The sequence below is a fragment of the Papaver somniferum genome, chromosome 4, assembly GCF_003573695.1.
Source record: "Papaver somniferum cultivar HN1 chromosome 4, ASM357369v1, whole genome shotgun sequence".
NCBI classification, from domain to species: domain Eukaryota; kingdom Viridiplantae; phylum Streptophyta; class Magnoliopsida; order Ranunculales; family Papaveraceae; genus Papaver; species Papaver somniferum.
The window spans coordinates 151,512,455-151,532,064 of record NC_039361.1 but is presented as its reverse complement, the minus strand read 5'-3'; the positions used below and the strand labels follow the sequence as shown (position 1 = coordinate 151,532,064).

The following is a 19,610-nucleotide window of genomic DNA, read 5'->3' as shown; positions in this document are numbered from 1 at the left end:
TATTCCTGATTGAGGAACCTCTGCTCGATTTCGATTTTGGCAATGAAACCAGCTATAATAATTGCATTTTATAAGACTCACGGTCGATGTGCGGAGAAGAACACTACATGATTGTCTCCAACCGCAGCACTTGCTTTCGTGGGGTAATGTCCAGTTTTATTCTACCTTCACCACAACATCATGGCTTAATTGGGGGCATGGAAAATAATTAGGGGCCTCATCCAATTTATACCCACTTCATGAAAAATAAAGGGCTTCTAAAATGTTGGTGAAAATACCAATTTAGCCTTTTCTAATAACTATCCTAAAAATCTCATTGACCACTAACTTAGGCCTCCAATCTTCATTTCAGTCAAAACTTCTTCTCCACCCATTCTTCTTATCCTCCGTTCCGTCCCTCCCTCTGTCTCCCATTCCATTAACGACTTCTGAGAAGAAAAAAAATCTCACTGATTCATCGTCGTAAGTGAACTATAACCTCCTAATCTAAGTTGGGTTTGCGTTTAATTTGATTTGTTGATTGAAAAATTAGGTTTTCAACTGCAAAATTGCAGTTACAGTTCCAGGGTCGTTAACCACAGTTTTTTATTGCTTAACGATTTTTGATATGTATGTTGAATTGATGAAAAATCATTAACCATTAGGGTATAATAGATAACGACCCTAAACCTGGTTTTCTGCCCTGGTATAGTGTCGTCCAGGAATTTCTAAATCATTAACGATTCTTCTCGACGACCCTTTTTAAATACGAACGACTCTGTCTTATGCAGAACCACCTTTTTTCCCAAATAGTGATAGGGTCGTCAATATATTTCTAAAGCATTAACGATTTTTTTTTTGACGACCCCTTTATGAAACTAACGACTCTATATGATATAAAAAAATTTCTCTGTTCAAAAAATAAGAAGGGTCGTCATGTCAAATGGTTGTAGTCGTTAACTATGTTGAAGGGTCGTCATGTCAAATTTTTGAAGTCGTTAACGATGTTGATGAGTCGTTTGGTTTTATAAATTTTGCCTGCCGACCTTTGATCTATGAAATGACGACTATACTATGAAATTTATAAATTTTTGAAGTCGTTTAAGTGATAGAGTCGTTACTAGTTATACATGTGGGGAATGACGACTCTCAATAATCTATGAAATGGCTCGCTAGGGTTGTCAGTATATAGGAATGCCAAATTAACGACCCTAAGAGTAACATCTTCAGAGAGTAAAAAAATTTAGAATCGTTGGGTCTAAACATATTAAGTTAACGACTCTATGTGACCTAACTAGCTGGAGTCGTCAATTATATCATACTTGGTTGACGATTTTTCATAACCTGCAAAAGTTGCAGGTTTGAGTCGTCAAAGGTTGTGTCAAGTAATTGACGACTCCTTAGAGTCGTTCGTTTATTACCCTCTCGACTTAACGACCCTCACTCTGAGTAGTTGCATAGTGTACATGAATTGACCACTTGGAGCATCATTAATACAATTTGAAGAGTATAAGAAGTTTACCTGATTGTTTTGAGCTTCGGTTTCTTCATTTTGAGGATTGGTTCCTTCATTTTGAGCAATAGGATTCCTCCACTGGAATCATTCATTTCAAATAACCCTAAATTTTCCCCAAAAACTCAACTTCTTCCTCTCCACAACACAAAAACACAATTTTTCTTTTACCAAAATTTTATCCCTAAATCTGATTTTAATCTAACTAAACTAATTAACTTAGTTACCACTGATGATTTGGGAGTAGTTTAGTCATTTAAAAACAAATGTGATAAGGGATAACCATCAATTACTATTTCATGACCTTTTTTTTGTCCCGTAGCTATGGGCCCCTAATTATTTTCTGGAGCCCCCAATTAAACCGTGCACAACATTTGTGGATGATAACTTGATATTGTTTATTTCTCCCGTAAACTAAACTCATTTATTTTGTCATCTTTTCTCAATGGATGTTTTAACATTACTTATTAAGCATATAACAGGGACACCAAAAATTCTAAGAAAAAATAAAATAAAGACACTAAAATACCGCGTGCGATCGCATGTCACCTATTTCAAAAGTACTGGTTGCACCCACACTGAACAAATAACAACTAGTACAATAAAAATTTAAAATACAGGAGACAAATGAATCAAAACTGATAACCGTTCCTACACCCACCTTCGGGTGAGGTGCCCAATTGGCAAAAATCTCTGGATTTGTTCTGCTAATCCGGAGAACTTCTATCTTTTTCTCCTTCTTACCTTTAATATTGACTCTGCTATTTTTTCTTCCGATTACTAATCTTAGATGAAAAGTAATAGAAAGAAAAATGAAAATCAAAGATCAATCAAGGTGTAACCTTATTAGGGGTTCAACGAATGATGAGTTTTACTGAATGCCCATTTAGTAATGTTATTTTAATGTTAGTTAATCATGGGTAGTTGAGTATGACCCATCAAATCTTGATTGGTTCTCAGGGTATCATACTTTTATCCCACTTTTGATCAACAAGAAATCTTTTCTTAGAAAAACAAGAAAGCAAACCCTAGTCCAATACGAACATCACAACACTTAAGTGATAATGATATTTTGACTTATCTTGATTCATTCCGTTGGCCAGCAAGATTGTTATTCTCTGTTCTCATTTTGAAAAGAATAGACTAATGCCTTCGCTTTTGTAACAAACAAATGTACATTCATGCAATTAGCGTATTGGAATCAACAAAAAGTCGTCGATAAGCATCATCAAGGAAAGGAAACGATAAAATCTTGACTAGACATTCGACCAGAATTCGCCAATAGCACCAGCATTTACAAACAACTGTCAATTGGCCAATTTAAATACTTTCTGTTAAGGAGTCAGTCTAAGATGATCCTATATTGTCTCAGTCAATATAGACTGAGGTGTTTCAGTTGGCTTCAACATTTTATCCTAGTCTATCTCCGTCTATAACGTAGGGCAGTTGCATCTGAAACTGTTCTGATCTTTGTATTCATGTATAAAAGAGAAGTGAATCCTGTAAAGTGTAATACAATAAAAACAATAAACAAAATCATTTCTAACTTGGTATCACGCCAGTCGATCCAAGAAGCCACGTAAACAAAACCAAATCAATCAAAATGTCTGCTGAAACTCAAACTCTACAGCAAGTTCATATTAACCATCTCATCAGTGCCAAATTAACAGACACCAACTATCTTCTCTGGGTAACTCAGTTTAAGCCTCTTCTAAGGGGTTACAAAGTAATGGGTTTAATTGATGGAACTACTCCTAAGCCACCAAGAAACTTACCAAACTCAACCAATATTAATCCAGAGTTTGTGAAGTATGAAGATCAGGATCAAATCTTGATGGGATGGCTACTTTCTTCATTAACAGAAACTGCTTTGGGAAAATGTGTAGGATGCAAAACCTCCAAGGAAGTCTGGGACAGACTTGAGAAGCGATATGCACCACAAACAAAAGCTCATAAGATGCATCTCAGGAGACAACTCCATAATCTCTCAAAAGGTAATCTGACTATGCATGATTATTTTTCAAAAGCTAAGACTATTTTCGATGCTCTTGCTGCTTCAGGAAACGCTATCACTGAGGATGATATGCAAGAAGCTATCATGAATGGGTTGAATCAATCATATGACCCCATTGTCACATCCATGAGCACAACTTTAGACATGGACATGGATACTTTCTTTACACATCTCCTGTCCTATGATATGCGCATGGAACAACAGCAAGCTCTACTCCAACAACCACTTGCCAATGTAGCTACTGCTTCTTCTTCAAGGCCATCTCCAAGGCCTGATCAGCGTAGGAACGGAAACAATGGCTACAATCAATTCAACAATCGATCCCAAACTCGCCCCAAAAACAATAATAGTAATATAACATGTCAGGTGTGTTTCAAACGTGGTCATGTAGCTGACAAGTGTTGGCACAGGTTTGATAGAGATTTTGTACCACGACAGCCTAGACAACCAGCTGCCTTCCTTGCCAGGCCGGGTGAAACTGCTTCCAACAGTTGGGTAACCGATACAGGGGCTACTCATCATATCACAGCTGATTTGAACAAACTCAATATCAAACATGAGTACGATGGAACTGAGGAGGTTACTGTTGGTAATGGTAAATCTCTTCCCATTGCTAATGTTGGTAGATCAACCTTCACAGTTAATAATAAACCCTTTTATCTCAATCACATATTCCACGTACCATCTATCAAAGCCAACTTGTTGTCTGTTTCACAATTCTGCAACGACAACCATGTTTATTTTGAGTTTCACTCTTCCTTTTTTGTTGTGAAGGATATCAGCACAGGGACCATCATGTTGAGGGGTAGAAATCGGAACGGCCTCTACACGTTTGATGCTGTTAGAGAGATTAGAGCTCCACCTTCAACATACATTGCAGATTCATTTCCTTTGTGGCATCAACGTTTAGGCCATCCTATGCTTCAGACTATTTTCAAAATTGTCAAGAATAATTCGTTATCTCTTTCAAATAAATCTCTAGCCTTTTGTCATGCTTGTCATCTAAGTAAAAGTAGGAAACTTCCTTTTCCAACTAGTCATACTGTCTTTGATACTCCCTTAAGCTTAATAGTTTCTGATCTTTGGGTGTCACCAACATTGTCAAGAAATGGTTTTCATTATTATCTTTTACTTATGGATGCCTTCTCACATTATACATGGATTTATCCTTTGGTTCGTAAGTCTGATGCACTTCCTACCTTTGTTCACTTTAAAAAGCAAATTGAGAACCTAACTGAGCATAAGATAAAAGTTTTTCAGTCAGATAACGGCGGGGAATATAAAAAATTCACTGCTTTTTTAAATGATTCTGGTGTCATTCACAGATTCTCATGTCCTCATACTTCTTCACAAAATGGATTAGCTGAGAGACGTCATCGACATATTGTTGAGTCTGGCTTATCATTATTGTTCCATGCCTCTATGCCTGATTCTTTTTGGTCAGACGCTTTTATGACCTCTTGTTATCTCATAAACAGAATACCCGCTTCACAGACCCAGTCTAAGACACCACTAGAATTGTTGTTCAATAAACGTCCTGATTACTCCTTTTTAAAAGTATTTGGAAGCCTTTGTTATCCATGTCTGCGTCCCTATAATAACAACAAACTTGAACCTAGATCATTAGCTTGTGTCTTCATAGGTTACAGTGGAACTCATAAAGGCTATGTGTGTTTACATCGTCCAACAAATAGGATATATATCTCTCGGCATGTCAGATTTGTGGAGGATTCATTTCCTTTCTCTATCCAGCAACAAGATGGTACTGTGAAAGAGAGTTCATTGTCTCTCTATCCACACACAAAGGTATTATCTTCTCCAGTTTTCTCTCAATTGCCTTCTACTATACTAGTTAATGAACAGGCTCTAACTAACCCTATGATGGGCCAAGTTAATCCTAGTTCTTCATCAATGGCAAGTGATCCAGTAGCTTCACAAGATCCAAGTAGTTCTTCTCCAGCTACGTCATCAACTAGTGCATCTCCTAACTGTGTGCAAACTCTACCTGCTACTGAGGTTGCTAGCACTTCATCTGCGATCTCACATGAACCAGTGCATCCAATGGTTACAAGAGGAAAGGCCGGGATCACTAAACCAGTAAAACGTCTTTGCTTAACAGCTACTAAACATCCACTGCAAATACATCATATCAAAGAGCCAACATGTTATACAGAGGCCAGTAAGAATCCGGTTTGGCGTAGATCCATGGATTCGGAGATTAATGCTCAGGTCAGAAACGGAACTTGGACCAAGGTTCCTTACAAGCCAGGAATGAATGTTGTGGGATCGAAATGGGTGTTTCGTGTGAAGTATAACCAAGATGGCACGGTTTCTCGCTATAAGTCTCGTCTTGTTGCCAAGGGGTTTAATCAACAGGAAGGCGTTGATTATGGAGAAACTTTCTCTCCTGTCATCAAACCATGCACTATAAGGTTGGTTCTGTCAATTGCTGTTCAAAATAATTGGCCATTGAGACAACTAGATATTCAAAATGCTTTCCTTCATGGAGTGTTATCAGAGGAAGTTTTCATGAAGCAGCCTCCAGGGTTTGTGGATCCTGAAAACCCTAATCATGTCTGTAAGTTACATAAGTCGATCTATGGTCTAAAGCAAGCCCCACGGGCTTGGTTCTCCAGGCTCAGTAATTATCTCATTCATCTAGGGTTCACAGGTTCAATATCTGACACTTCCCTGTTTATTAAAAAGGAAAGTTCTTACACTATATACGTACTGATCTATGTAGATGACATTGTGGTCACGGGGTCTAATAAATTTGTGTGTGATGATCTCATATCTAACTTGAGCAAAGAATTTGCTGTTCAGGATATGGGTTCTCTAAATTATTTCCTAGGTATTGAAGTCTATCGCCGAGGAAGGAGTTTAGTGCTCAGTCAACGAAAATATATTACAGATTTGCTCTGTAGAACAAAACTTGATGGAGTCAAACCTGTCTGCACCCCTCTGGCAGTTCAAACGAGAATACAGAAAGAAGGTACTTCGAAGTTCTCGGATGCAACTCTATATCGAAGCGTAGTAGGTGCACTACAATATCTTCATCTGACACGTCCAGATATCTCGGTTGCTGTGAACAAAGCATGTCAATATATGCATGATCCATATGTAGAGCATTGGGAGTTGGTAAAGAGGATCCTGCGTTATCTTAAGCATACAGTGGATTACGGTCTGTACTTCAGTCCTTCTCAAGATATGTCTCTGCAAGCCTATACTGACTCGGATTGGGCAGGCAGTCTTGATGACAGACGCTCTACTAGTGGATATGGTATTTATTTTGGTGGCAATCTGATCTCTTGGAGTGCACGTAAACAGAAGACGGTTTCGAAGTCATCTACGGAAGCTGAATATAGAGGTATTGCGATTGCAACCTCGGAGTTAATTTGGATTCAATCATTGCTGAAAGAGTTAGGCATCTCTATTACGGCACCACACTTGTGGTGTGATAACTTGGGAGCTACGTACTTAACAGCTAACCCAGTGTTCCATGCTCGTATGAAACACATTGAAATAGACTATCACTTTGTTCGGGAAAGAGTGGCTAAGAAACAACTACATGTCATGTTTCTATCATCGAAGGATCAGCTAGCAGATATCTTCACCAAAGGGTTAGCTTCTCCTAGATATCAACTTATAAGGGACAAGTTAAACATTCGGCCACTCATGCTTAACTTGACGGGGAGTGTTAAGGAGTCAGTCTAAGATGATCCTATATTGTCTCAGTCAATATAGACTGAGGTGTTTCAGTTGGCTTCAACATTTTATCCTAGTCTATCTCCGTCTATAACGTAGGGCAGTTGCATCTGAAACTGTTCTGATCTTTGTATTCATGTATAAAAGAGAAGTGAATCCTGTAAAGTGTAATACAATAAAAACAATAAACAAAATCATTTCTAACTCTTTCATGCAAAAGATCCATAATTTGATTTCACTGTTGATTCATTGTTTCATTTGACTGCAACATAACATTAAGGCTCTTAGAGAAGGAAGGGCCTCGTTGATTGCGGTTTCAAGCAATCAAGCTTGTGCAGACTCTGCTACCCGCTTACCCATACCAACTGCATCGATCTATCGAGGACCAATGCAGCCTCATATTCATGGCCCCCCAGTCCAGATACAAGAATGATTTTATCCATGATTCTAAATTTCTCTGGACACGAGAACATGTCATCAAACTGTACATGATTCTAAGAATCTCCTCTGAACAAAAGAACATGTCATCCCACTTACCAAATAGTCCACACGATGATGTAAATCTGATTAGTAACTAAATGCCATCTCGGCCGGGTGAACAATACTAGCCATGGTCAACTCCCAGCGGAAGCACCTTCTCTAATATTAGACTCCCATAAGAAAACTAATGAAACTACCTCACACTGACAGACAGATATTAAAGTTCATACAATGTATTTCAAAGATAAAGAAGTGAAATTTAAACCTGAGCAATAATAGCAAATCCACCATAATGGGCCAAACAATGTCTAGGCATCAAGAGCCTTTTGAGCATATTGTACCACAATAAAAACCATAAATGTGTAGCTTAAAAGTCGGCGAATAAACTTATTATTTCTTCTTTGGCCAATTTTCACTGGTAAGGAGCATGGAAACATAAAGAAGAATCAGATAACACAAACTACATGTGTTTTAGGTACAAACATGCCTCAAATTTGCACAGATCCTAATGGGCTGATGCGTCAAAATGGTAGCACAACAAAAATCCATACACAACCCTGCAATTGTTCAATTAAGTGTTGACAATTCAGATTAACCAGGAAACACCATTCCAGGAATCCAACACCAACCTATCTAATCTATCTTCACTATAATTCATGTATGACTTCTTGTACCAAACCACACATAATAGTAAAGCAGGTTTAAAGACGACCCAATATGTTGCAGGAAATAAATAATAATTTATCATAATAATACAGGATGCAGTCTTCACATAGAGTGGGATTCTAAGAAATCTATTATGCTAATCTGCTATTTCAAAGACAGGACCTCTTTTAACAAGAGAAGTCGGCAGTGTCCGCTCTCCTGTCTATTGAAGCATATTTGCTGATAGGTAAGGTTGCTACATAATCCTCTCATCTTTCTCTTACTCGTGGACAGAAAAGACAAGTTTCTTAGCGTGAGCACTAACTGGTTAACAGAAGAGGCATACAGTTAAAACATTTAACTAGCAAAAACTGATATTTGGTAGCTGCTTATGATCATAATGATAAATCAAATAGCACTTCATAAACTAGTGTATCGCCAAAATAACTGATAACAAGTTTACTTTTGAGCAGAACACGAAACACCTCACCAGCAGAATAAAGCAAAAAGCCTCCTTACTTTTCTAATTTTTCACAGCAAATTGCCGCAGAGACTTGCTGTAATTTCCTACTTCATCTTTGGATTTCGTTTCCATGCTACTCTAGCAACCGAATACCATCTCAGCTCGGGTAAAACATAGCATTAAGACGTATCATAGCATTAGTGAGAAAATTCAAAAGAGTAGCTGAAAAGTTTGGGGAAATCAGCCCCCCACATAAATAGGAATGGGTTTTATCCTTGATTCTATGTTTCTCTGAACATAAGAACATGTCATCGAACTTTGAATTATATACATGATACTAAGTTTCTCTAAACATGAGAACATGCCATCGAACTTGTCAAATAATCCACATGATGACGTAAATCAAACTAGTAACTGAATGCCATCTCGGCCAGGGTAAACTTCTCTCATATTAGACTCCATAAGAAAACTAATAGAAATAACTCACACTGAAGACACACAAGTATTAAAGTTCATACAATATATTTCTAAGATGGATAAAATGAAATGCGGTTAATCTGAGCAATAACAGCAAATCCACCATAATGGAGAAAACAATATGCCTAAGCATCAAAGCCTTTTCAGCAAATTGAACAACAACCAGAACCAAAACCATAAATGTGTAGCTTCCAATCAGCGTAGAAACTTATTACTTCTTCTGTGGCCATTTTTCACTGGTAAAGAGTATGGACATAAAGAAAAATCAAGCCAATTCATGAGCAAATAATAGGTGATGCGTCAAAATGGTAGGTGCAACAGAAAATTCTACACAACCCTGAAATTGTTCAATCAAGTGTTGACAATTCAGATTAACCAGGAAATGCCATTCTGGAAATGCCATTCAATTAACTAATCGATCGTCACTACTTTAATTCATGTAAGACTTGTTGTATCAAACCACATAATAGTACGAAAACAATGCAGGTTCTAAGATGACCCAATATGTTGGTATGCAAGAAATAAATAATAATATATCATAATAACACAGGATGCAGTCTTCACATAGAGTGGGATGTCTAAAAATAATATATCATGATATTCTAGCTATTCTCAAACATAAAACCACTTCTAACCAACAGAATCAGCAGTGTGTGCTCTACTGTCTATTGAAGGATATTTGCTGATAGGTAAAGGTGCTACATAATCCTCTCACCCGTCCTCTTACTCGTGCACAAAAAGATAAGCCCATTTAACTAAAAATGCAGAGAAATAGTTACATACGATGATACGAAAGCACATACTGGCGTGAGATCTAACTGGTGAACAGAAGAGGCATAGCAAAAACTGATATTTGGTAGCTGCTTACGATCATAATTATAAATCCAATAGCACTAGCGTATTGTCAAAATGACTGATCACAAGTTTATTTTTGAGCAAAACACCTCTCCAGCACAATAAAGCAAAGAACCTCCCGAGTCCTGACTTTTCTAATTTTTCTCAGCAAATTGCCATAAAAATACGACTTGCTTTAAATCCAAAATTTCCTACTTCATCTTTTGATTTCGTTTTCATTGTGAGAGTAAAGACAAATGAAACGAACTCTGCTAAAACTACAGACTGTTTCAGACTTATGTGTAAGAAAATGTAGTAAACAATGAAGTTATTGGTGAGCTAATGTGCCAACCTAAATCGGGAAGCTTGCAGAACTTGTTCAAATTTAATTAAAGGGTTTCTGAAACCAATCCCATGATTACACAAATATAACCAAATCCACAAATTCCTAACTAGATCCTAAAATTTACATTTCATGGCCAACAATTCAGCAGTAAGTTACTAAAATTTAAACCAATTCCGTGGCAAGACAAATGGAACCAAAGCCACAAATTAACAATTTAAACCCTAAAGTTTCATATCACACTGATAAACCCTAAAATTTTCATAGCCAACAATTCAGCAGTATATTATCAAAATTAAGCATTAAATTTAAACCAGTTCCATGATTACTCATTACAATCTTAACCAAAAAATAAAGCAAACATAAATCCCAAATTTAGTACGATAATTGAAAAAAAGAAAACCCTAATCCACCAAAAGTTCAGAACAGAAAGAACTTACAGAGGGAGAAACTGAGGCATCTATTTCCTCTTAAACATCTCATCAGGAACCTTTCTAAGCTGACCTTTATTCTTACTCTTAGAAATCTTCTTCAAAGTCTTTGGATTAGTAATCTTCTGAATTTTAGTACCAGTCCTCAATATATTCTCTTGTTTCTTCTTCTCTCTTTTTTCTCTTTCCAATCTCTTTTCAATCTTATTATTCTTAATCTCTAGTTTCAATTCATCAACTCTTGATTTAAATGCCTTCTTAATCTCTTTCTCCTTCATCCTCTCATCAAATGTTCTTGGATTCACTTTGATATTCATAGCTGAAGCCCTTTTAGTTCTTGGTTGTTTCCATTTACGACCTGATACTCGTCCTGCTATTACTCCGTCGTAGGTAGGTTTACCTTCAGCTGATGAGATTGCAGTTCGCTTTGCTGATGGTTCACCTTCATCATCAACATCCATTGATGTGTTGGTAAAGGTGAATTCGAGCTCTTCTTCATCTGATCTCTTTCTTTTGTTTCTAGTCCCGCCGAGGCCTTCGTCTAAGCGCCGGAAATCAATAGTACAGGCCATCGCTACAGAGGAAGGAATTCTTAGGAGGAGTGACGTAGGAGGAGGAGTTGAGGTTTATAGGAGAAGTTGGTGATTTAGGGCACAGTTGTTATGGGTTCATTTTTATAAATGGGCCTGTCCTTTAGTTCGTGAACTTCGATTTGGGCAACACTTCAAATATTGAGTAAGCCCGATGCATGCACCATTTTTTTTTGAGAGCAAAAGGGCAAATTTTATAAAGGACTAAATTTCATCAAAACCATGAAAGATAGTGAAAGACAAAAAGTGCTAAGCTACCTGCGGGTAACTACAACATCCCAATTACAAATCAAAATCCTTAAAGAATAACTATGAAACAATCTGGTGTTAACTAGCCAACTATAAATACATTTAATAGAAATTATTAGCTGATCAATACTCCTCTTGAAACCCTTGTAAAGCCTGCAATTTCTTTCTTTCCAGATAAACCACCAAATAGCAAAAGGTAATATGCTCCACAGCTGAATCATAAATATCTTAGACTTTTTTCTCCTCCCCCATTCATAGACATTTTTCTTAACCGTGTCAAAACACAACTTCCTTGTTTCACAACAATGTAGAAGCAGGTGATTTTTTGATTCTTGTTCTATTCCACACAAAAGGCATAAGCTATATTGAACTCTACCAGCTTTATACAGAACCTCAAGGGAAGGAGCACCATCATGACACATTGTCCAGACTAAAAAAGAAACTTTTAAAGGTACTATTGGGTTCCATACCTGCTTATATGGGAAGACCAACAATCCATCAACGTCAAGAAAAGCGTAGCAATTGGCAACTAAAAATCCGTCCCAAACGCCGTTTTCTGCAATCTTTGATAATCTCATCTGAAATTTATGTGACCATACCTAATACTTGTAACAACTCAGCAATATCCCCCATCTCCTGGTCATTTAAAGCCCTTATAAAGTTAAAATTTCCAAGCTCCATCTTCATTCATCATGTCCCTTACTGTAGCCTTTTTAGTTCTTGAAATTTTGTAAATTCTAGGAATTTGGTCTACAATGTATCATTACCAATCCATTTATCAGTCCAGAATTCAATGCTCTTCCCATTTTTGATCTTCAATGATGCATGCACCATTTATTTTTTGTTTCTACAAAACTGATAATACGCTTTGCAGAAACTGAGGTGGTATAATTTAAATTTGTAATTCCCTTTAAAGCAATGTGTATCATAAAATGTGACTAATTTCAACTTCAAGATTGTAATAATCATAAAACTGTATTTGTTTATTACAGCTAATGTTAGTTGTCATAACTGTTTTTGTTATAGTCTGTATAGGATTATTACACGTGTATGGATTACATTCTTTCCTGTTATCTCCTCTCTATATCTCTCTGTATTTAATGTCCCATACTGACATATATGTAGCTTAATGAAGAATTTTAGTTACTAGATTTGTCTGTGTTATTATGGTATCATTCGGAAAAATCGGTCATATCCTGTTTTATGATGCTCGATTATGATCTTCACCTTCTTCTTCTATTCTCTTCATCTAATCTTCTTCTTCATTTAAATCTTCTGAGATTCTTCTTTACAATTATCATACTTTCATATATAAATCTACTTCAATTTCGAATTCTTGATCTTCTTGAGCTATTCTTGAAATTCTTTCTCATTATTAAGATTCACAGATCTAATCAATGGAAAATCCAACTTCTTTTTGGATCTCTAAGTTTCCGATCAATCAATTTACAAGTATTGTTCAACTAAAACTCAAGGATAACAATTTCATCATTTGGAAAGGATTAATGTTACTAGTAATTCGAAAGTTCAAGATTAGGAAATTTCTTGATGGTTCTCATGAGTGTCCTCCTCAATTTACAACACGTGCTAATGCTAAAAATGGTGCAGAAAAGACATCACATACATATTGGATGGATGAATATGCAACTATAATGATGTGGATAGATTCTGTTAGAGCATTGCTCGGTAGAACCCACCAAGCGTTGGTATGTCAAGTTTGGTTGTCATATTTTAGTGAATCAAAACTCATGTTAAGAGTCGCTTGATTATGTACTAGAGTTAAACTTCGTATAGGTTAGCTTGAAAGTATTAGGATATGAGACATTACAATATTGCGAAGTCTTGAAGATGTGAAGAAGCAAGGAGCTACAACGGCAATAATCATCCTTCCACTTGAGGTTAGTGATATTTGACTTGAACTGTTTCATTCCTTAACGTATCTTTCAAGTCGTGCATATTGAAAACATAACTGTGAAGCATATTTGAACTCTAGATAGACATAGTATCAAGGAATACAATGCGAGGTTTATTGTTTAACCATTAAACTTTATAGATAAGACATCGACATAATCATTTGAATGCTATTGTGATTATGTATGGGGTGCAACAAGGTTTATAGCAGAAAGGGGAACTGATCCTATGGACATGTGCAACATATATAAATTTAATACCATATATATGTGGGGAACCGATCCTAGTACCTAGTCAACCGAATCTTTGGGAAGCTAGTGTAACTATGCGTAGTACTCACATGGAGGTAGAACCGAAACTTGTTTTGGTACAACCGAAAACCCATGATTGTGATTGAATGTTGGTTTGATCAATCACATAGTTCTTGAAAGTAAGATGAACCTATTCTAAACTTGTTTGGAAGTGTGGAAAATCGGTTTCAAGGTTGTAAGTGTGAAAGAGAACTTACAAAGTAAAGATGTCGACAAACTTTGAACACGTGCTGTGAATGTTTATTTTTGTAATTTTTCAAAGATATTCCTTAAAGGATAATGTAATAAAATCCCGGGATCAAAACGTAAGTAAGTTAAGAATCTTTTAATTAAGGTTATTAATCTAACTTTGTAGGGAAATTATGGAATTAGTAATGTGCATTTACTAATTAGATTTTCCGAGAGATTTCGATTGTATTTTTGGACAGAGCATTTCCAGGAATTATGAAAACCTAATTTGTGCATTTATGAATATCTTGAGAATATTTTCGGTTTTGGAAATTCCTCGGTTTCCAAACTTCCTTGTCTATAAATACACGAAGTTTGCCTTTTTAGCAAACTAATCCTTCATAACAACAGACTTCCTCTTTTGTCTTTGTTACTGGTGTAGCCGCCTACCGGAGAGGAGAGTAATCTAATTAGGTGAAATCTCTTACGGCCGCTCGTTTTAAAGTCTTCTTTGGGATTGAGAAGCTATCGCAGGACCCGTTGGTGGGAAACTAGATAATTGCGTTTTATCTTTGTTTTCGATTGATTTGATTGACTAACGGTGGTTGAAATATGATTGCACCTAGTTTGTTTATTCTTGAGAATCCTCTCTTCTGATATAAGATTCACTCAAACTAGTTCAGAGCTTCGACAGGGATCTTTAGACTATTGTTAGTTCTAAAGACGATCTTGTGATAATCCATTGTTAACAGACTTCGTTCTGTGCGTGATTGATCACAAGAGATTCAAGTGATTGTGTGCAGTATTTTGTTGAAGATTTAAGAAGATTTGAAGACAAAGAAGATATTGAAGATCTGACTTGGGTTTTATAATCTTTGGTGTGCACAATACTTGTTTGGGAAAAGAGGATCCAATTAATAATCGGTTTATCCTTGTGGTATATTGGATTGATTAATTGAGTAGATCGGCATCAACACGATTCTTCGGATTAAAGATGTTGTTGTCTTAATCTTAACCGATTAACTTTGGGTGATTGAACATAAAATAGATCTAGACCCGACGAAGGAGTTTATGTTGAGATAAACAGAAGAGCCTTTGTCTGATTCATATCACTTGGTTGAATAGAGTTGATACCAAAAAGATTTCTTGTTCCTTTACTGTTTGGAATACGAATCAAAGGGATTGTTCCAAGTACGTGACTTATTAAAAAGTCGGAGGAGTGGGAATACAGACGGAACTAGGTATACTATAGAGTTAGGTACTTGGTCTCAACTATACGAAGTTAGGTGTAATTTTGTGTAACGGATTAATCCTGAGAGTATTCAATTCTGGACTAGGTCCCGGGGTTTTTCTGCATTTGCGGTTTCCTCTTTAACAAAATCTTGTTGTGTCATTTACTTTTATTTTCCGCATTATAACTGTTTTATTATAATTAAAGTAAATTACACAAATGTTAATTCCTATTTACTTGATAAGGAATCCTATTGTGTTTGGTTAAGTCTGAACCTTTATATCAAGTAAACATACTTCGTTGTTGTATTGTCTCGATCTCGTATCCATAGACGATCACACAAAGTGTGAACCGATTAGTTGTATTATCTCGACTCAGTCCATAGATAATCACTTTCGGAGAAATGACTTATAGGTATGAAAAGTTTTAGCTTGAGGTATATTTGGGTACCCTCGCCTTTTCAGATTCGACGATCTCTGATAGTGTTATCTCATATTTTGTTTTTGCAACTTCATCATACAAACTTTCTAAAGGTATCTCTGATTATTTTGCTCGAATTTCTTCAACTCACTAAATTTAATTGAGAACAAAACTAATGAACATTAAGAAAGGAAACTCTACTATTGCTACTTACACCAATGAAATCAAAACTATTACTGATCAGTTGGCGTCATACCAGATCTGTTATTTATGATGATGTGATTGTAGTAGTTACATTAGGTGGTTAAATGATTATAATCCACCTGTTACCAGTCTTGAATTACAAAATTTTTTGCTTAGTGAAGAACTTGTTATCAATACCAAAATTGCAAATTCTTCAATTGAATCAACAAATAGAGCCTTATATGCTTCTGGTAGTAACAATGGTAGAGGTAACTCAAGAGGTTTCTATACAGGAGGTCGTGGCTCTAATTCTGGTATAAGTTATGGTAGAGGTACTGGTATTCTACCTTCTCCAACATCAACAGTTTCTTATCCTACATCTGTATCAAGACCCGCTTCTTTTACTACAACTGAGAGAAATAACTCCATCTACTTTGGGAATAGACCTACCCTAATTAGGTGAAATCTCTTACGACCACTCGTTTAAAGACTTATGTGGGATCAAGAAGATCTACGAGTATCGTTGGTGGGAAACTAGACAATTGCAGTTTATTTTAGTTTTCGATTGATTTGATTGACTAACGGTTGTTGAACTTTGATTGCATCTAGTTTTTTTATTCTTGAAAATCTTCTCTTCTGATTTAGGATTCACTCACACTAGATCGAAGTGTCGACGGGATCTTTAGAACTGTTTGTAGATCTAAAGACGTCTTGTGATAATATATTCTTAACAGACTTTGTTATGTGCGTGATTGATCACAAGAGATTTAAATTGTGGTGTGCAGGTGTTTATTGAAGATCAAAGAAGATTTGAAGACAAAAAGATTTCTTATTGGTTTCATATCTTTGATGTGAAAAAAACTTGATCGACTGGAATCCAACTATAATCGGTTTATCTTTGATAGATTTGATTGATTAGTTGCGTAGATCGACATCACTATATAGTATCTTGGTGGATTCTGTATTTGATTGCAAAGTCTAAACTCTGCTACTTCGGTAGTTGTTTGATAGATAGATCTTGAACCCGTCAAAGAAGATTATTGGATTAAACAGAAGAGCCTTTGTCAAACTCATATCACTGAGATTGAATAGAGTTGTTACCGAACAGATTTGTTGTTCCTTTACTGTTTGGAATACGAACCAAATGAATTGTTCAAGTGCATGCACTTATCGAATGCCGGAAGCGCAGGGATACTGAAGAACCTAGGTGAACTATATGTTTAGTTGCCTGGTCTCAACTACACGAAGTTGGTTTAGATTTTGTATAACGGCTTAATTCTGAGAGTATTCAATTCTGGACTAGGTCCCGGGGGTTTTCTGCATTTGCGGTTTCCTTGTTAACAAAATCTTGTTGTGTCATTTACTTTTAATTTCCGAAATTATAATTGTTGTTATTATAATTTAAAATAAGTTACACAAACATTAATTCCGTATTAATTGATAGTGATCCTATAGAGTTTGGTTAATACCGAACCTATTATCAAGTAATCACACTTTGATTGTTGTATTGTCTCGATCTCGTATCCATAGACGATCACACAAAGTGTAAATACCGATTCGTTGTATTGTCTCGACTTGGTCCATAGAAAATTACTTTCGGTAAGAGGACTTATGGGTGGAAACGTTTAAGATTGTGTTATATTTGGGTACCCTCATATTTTCAAAACCATTCGCAAACGGGTATGCAAACTTAGTTCCCGAACTTCCACAGTTAAAACAGTTCGTATACGGGTATGCAAACTTATTTTCCGGACCCGAATCATACTTACACAGTTCGCATACTGGTACGCATATTGTGATGTATTCCAGAAAAAGGGTTTTAGTTTTAACTCTCATTTCAATCATTGAAATATTCTTAGAAGACGATAATGGCTGTCTCACACAAACCATTATCTAATAAACAATTTTAAAGCGATCGAATGATCAATACGAAATTTTCCAAGTCGACATCAAATGACCGTCTCACACAAATCATGTAATATGTTTCAATGCAATTTCCACATGTCATCTTTTGACTTATATTTAGTTTTCAACAGATAAATTGTTCCCAACTAAACTCGTCAAGAATAATGAAGAACGTAGCAAAGACAAAAAATCTACCAACACATATTTCGAGAAATAGATAGGCGAGTTATACTCAGCTCGAAATAACAAATGTGTATGATATGAAATTATATATATAAATACGACTTTGTCCCAATACGAGATAGAGTATAATAGAATATACTTATGAGTGATAGATAAGTTTTAGTCTCCACATACCTTTTGTTGATGAAGTTCCTCCGAGTTCTTCAGTAGATCTTCGTCTTAAGTTGTAAGCGCCGTGAAGTCTAAAGCTCAACTACACAATATATCCTAGTCCGAAACTCCTATAGGTAGAATAGAAATTAAGACTATAGTTTTGATCAACTAAACTTGACAAACAAGCTTGAGATAATAACGCTTGCGAGTTCGACCGAGATATGCTCTAACAGTTTAGCTTGAAAACAAAACATACAAAGTTATATACATGAAACTCTAGTATTATAGACTTTATCATCTTTTAATGATCAAAGTGTCAAGGAAGAATATACAAGTTGTTTTACAACTTGGGTATATCGAAATACGAAGTATAATATTTATCTCTTGAACTTCGTAATTTCAACATAGACATAATATTTGTAACTTGTTAATTGTATAATGAACTTGATTTCATTCCTAGCAAATTATGTTTGATTACAATAGTTTAATAAATTAGACTTACTAATTTGTTTAGTGGTTGAAATAAATCAATTGGGTTGGTGGTCCGGTTTTCATTGAAAATCAAGGAAGGACTGATGCCCATATGTATGGGGAACCAGGGTAGAATCGATCCCAACCTATTCGCGGAACTAAGACGGAATTGATCCTCACCTATGGTAAGACCGATCCCCTTAAGCAAAACCATTTCTAATGTCACGTAAACTTTAGGGTTTCCGTGATTTTGTAGGGTTTGTATAATAAGAAAGTTCAAGATGTCATCATAGTGAGAAATTTGAACACGATTACACATCTTATTTTTATTGTTCAAATATATTTTTTGATACTCAAGATGAGATCCTACACCGTAATATTTGTGAATCTTTTTGTTAAGATTTTCGAATATATATGTTTTATTTTTCCAGCAATCAAAAACATATCTCTAGAAAATATATTAGTTAAATATCTTGTATGCAAGCTAATATTGAGTTGTAATCCAAGCCAAAACTGAACCTAGGTGCTTATTTCATATCTTGAGAATATTTTCGGTTATGGAAATTCTTTGGTGTCCAAATTACCTTAGTTTATAAATGGTGAAGTTTGTTCCTCTTGAATATGCGGGGGTCTAACAACCACACCCAACAATTCGTTTCGCAATCTGAGAGGACTTACTCCAATACACTTTCTATAGAATCAACTAGACAGTCAGACTCAATCTATAATAAAGTATATCAAAGAGTTTAATATCTCTAACTCTTAATTCAATCCGCAATCAGCAAATAGAAATCTGCGAGCCCGATTGAATAAGAGGAGTAACTTGAACGGTACCAAAAACCAATGCTCAAGTGTCAATAAATGTAAATCAACAACCAAAGGTTGGATATTCTAACTGATTGATCAGAACGCACAACCTGTGATATTTCAATTATGTTAGAGCACTGCTCG

General features: G+C 35.9%; 1 protein-coding gene across 1 annotated transcript; it reads right to left on the bottom strand.

Moving 5' to 3' along the window:
* Positions 1 to 10,711: 10,711 nt before the first annotated feature.
* LOC113271584 lies at positions 10,712 to 11,499 on the bottom strand. The gene has a single exon (XM_026521483.1). The coding sequence runs from the start codon at positions 11,454 to 11,456 to the stop codon at positions 10,914 to 10,916; it is 543 nt and encodes a 180-aa protein (XP_026377268.1). The 5' UTR covers positions 11,457 to 11,499; the 3' UTR covers positions 10,712 to 10,913.
* Between the last annotated feature and the right edge of the window lie 8,111 nt (positions 11,500 to 19,610).

Bases quoted from the DNA above. Each gene is read 5' to 3' on its own strand.
- LOC113271584 (XM_026521483.1), bottom strand. From the start codon at position 11,456: ATGGCCTGTACTATTGATTTCCGGCGCTTAGACGAAGGCCTCGGCGGG.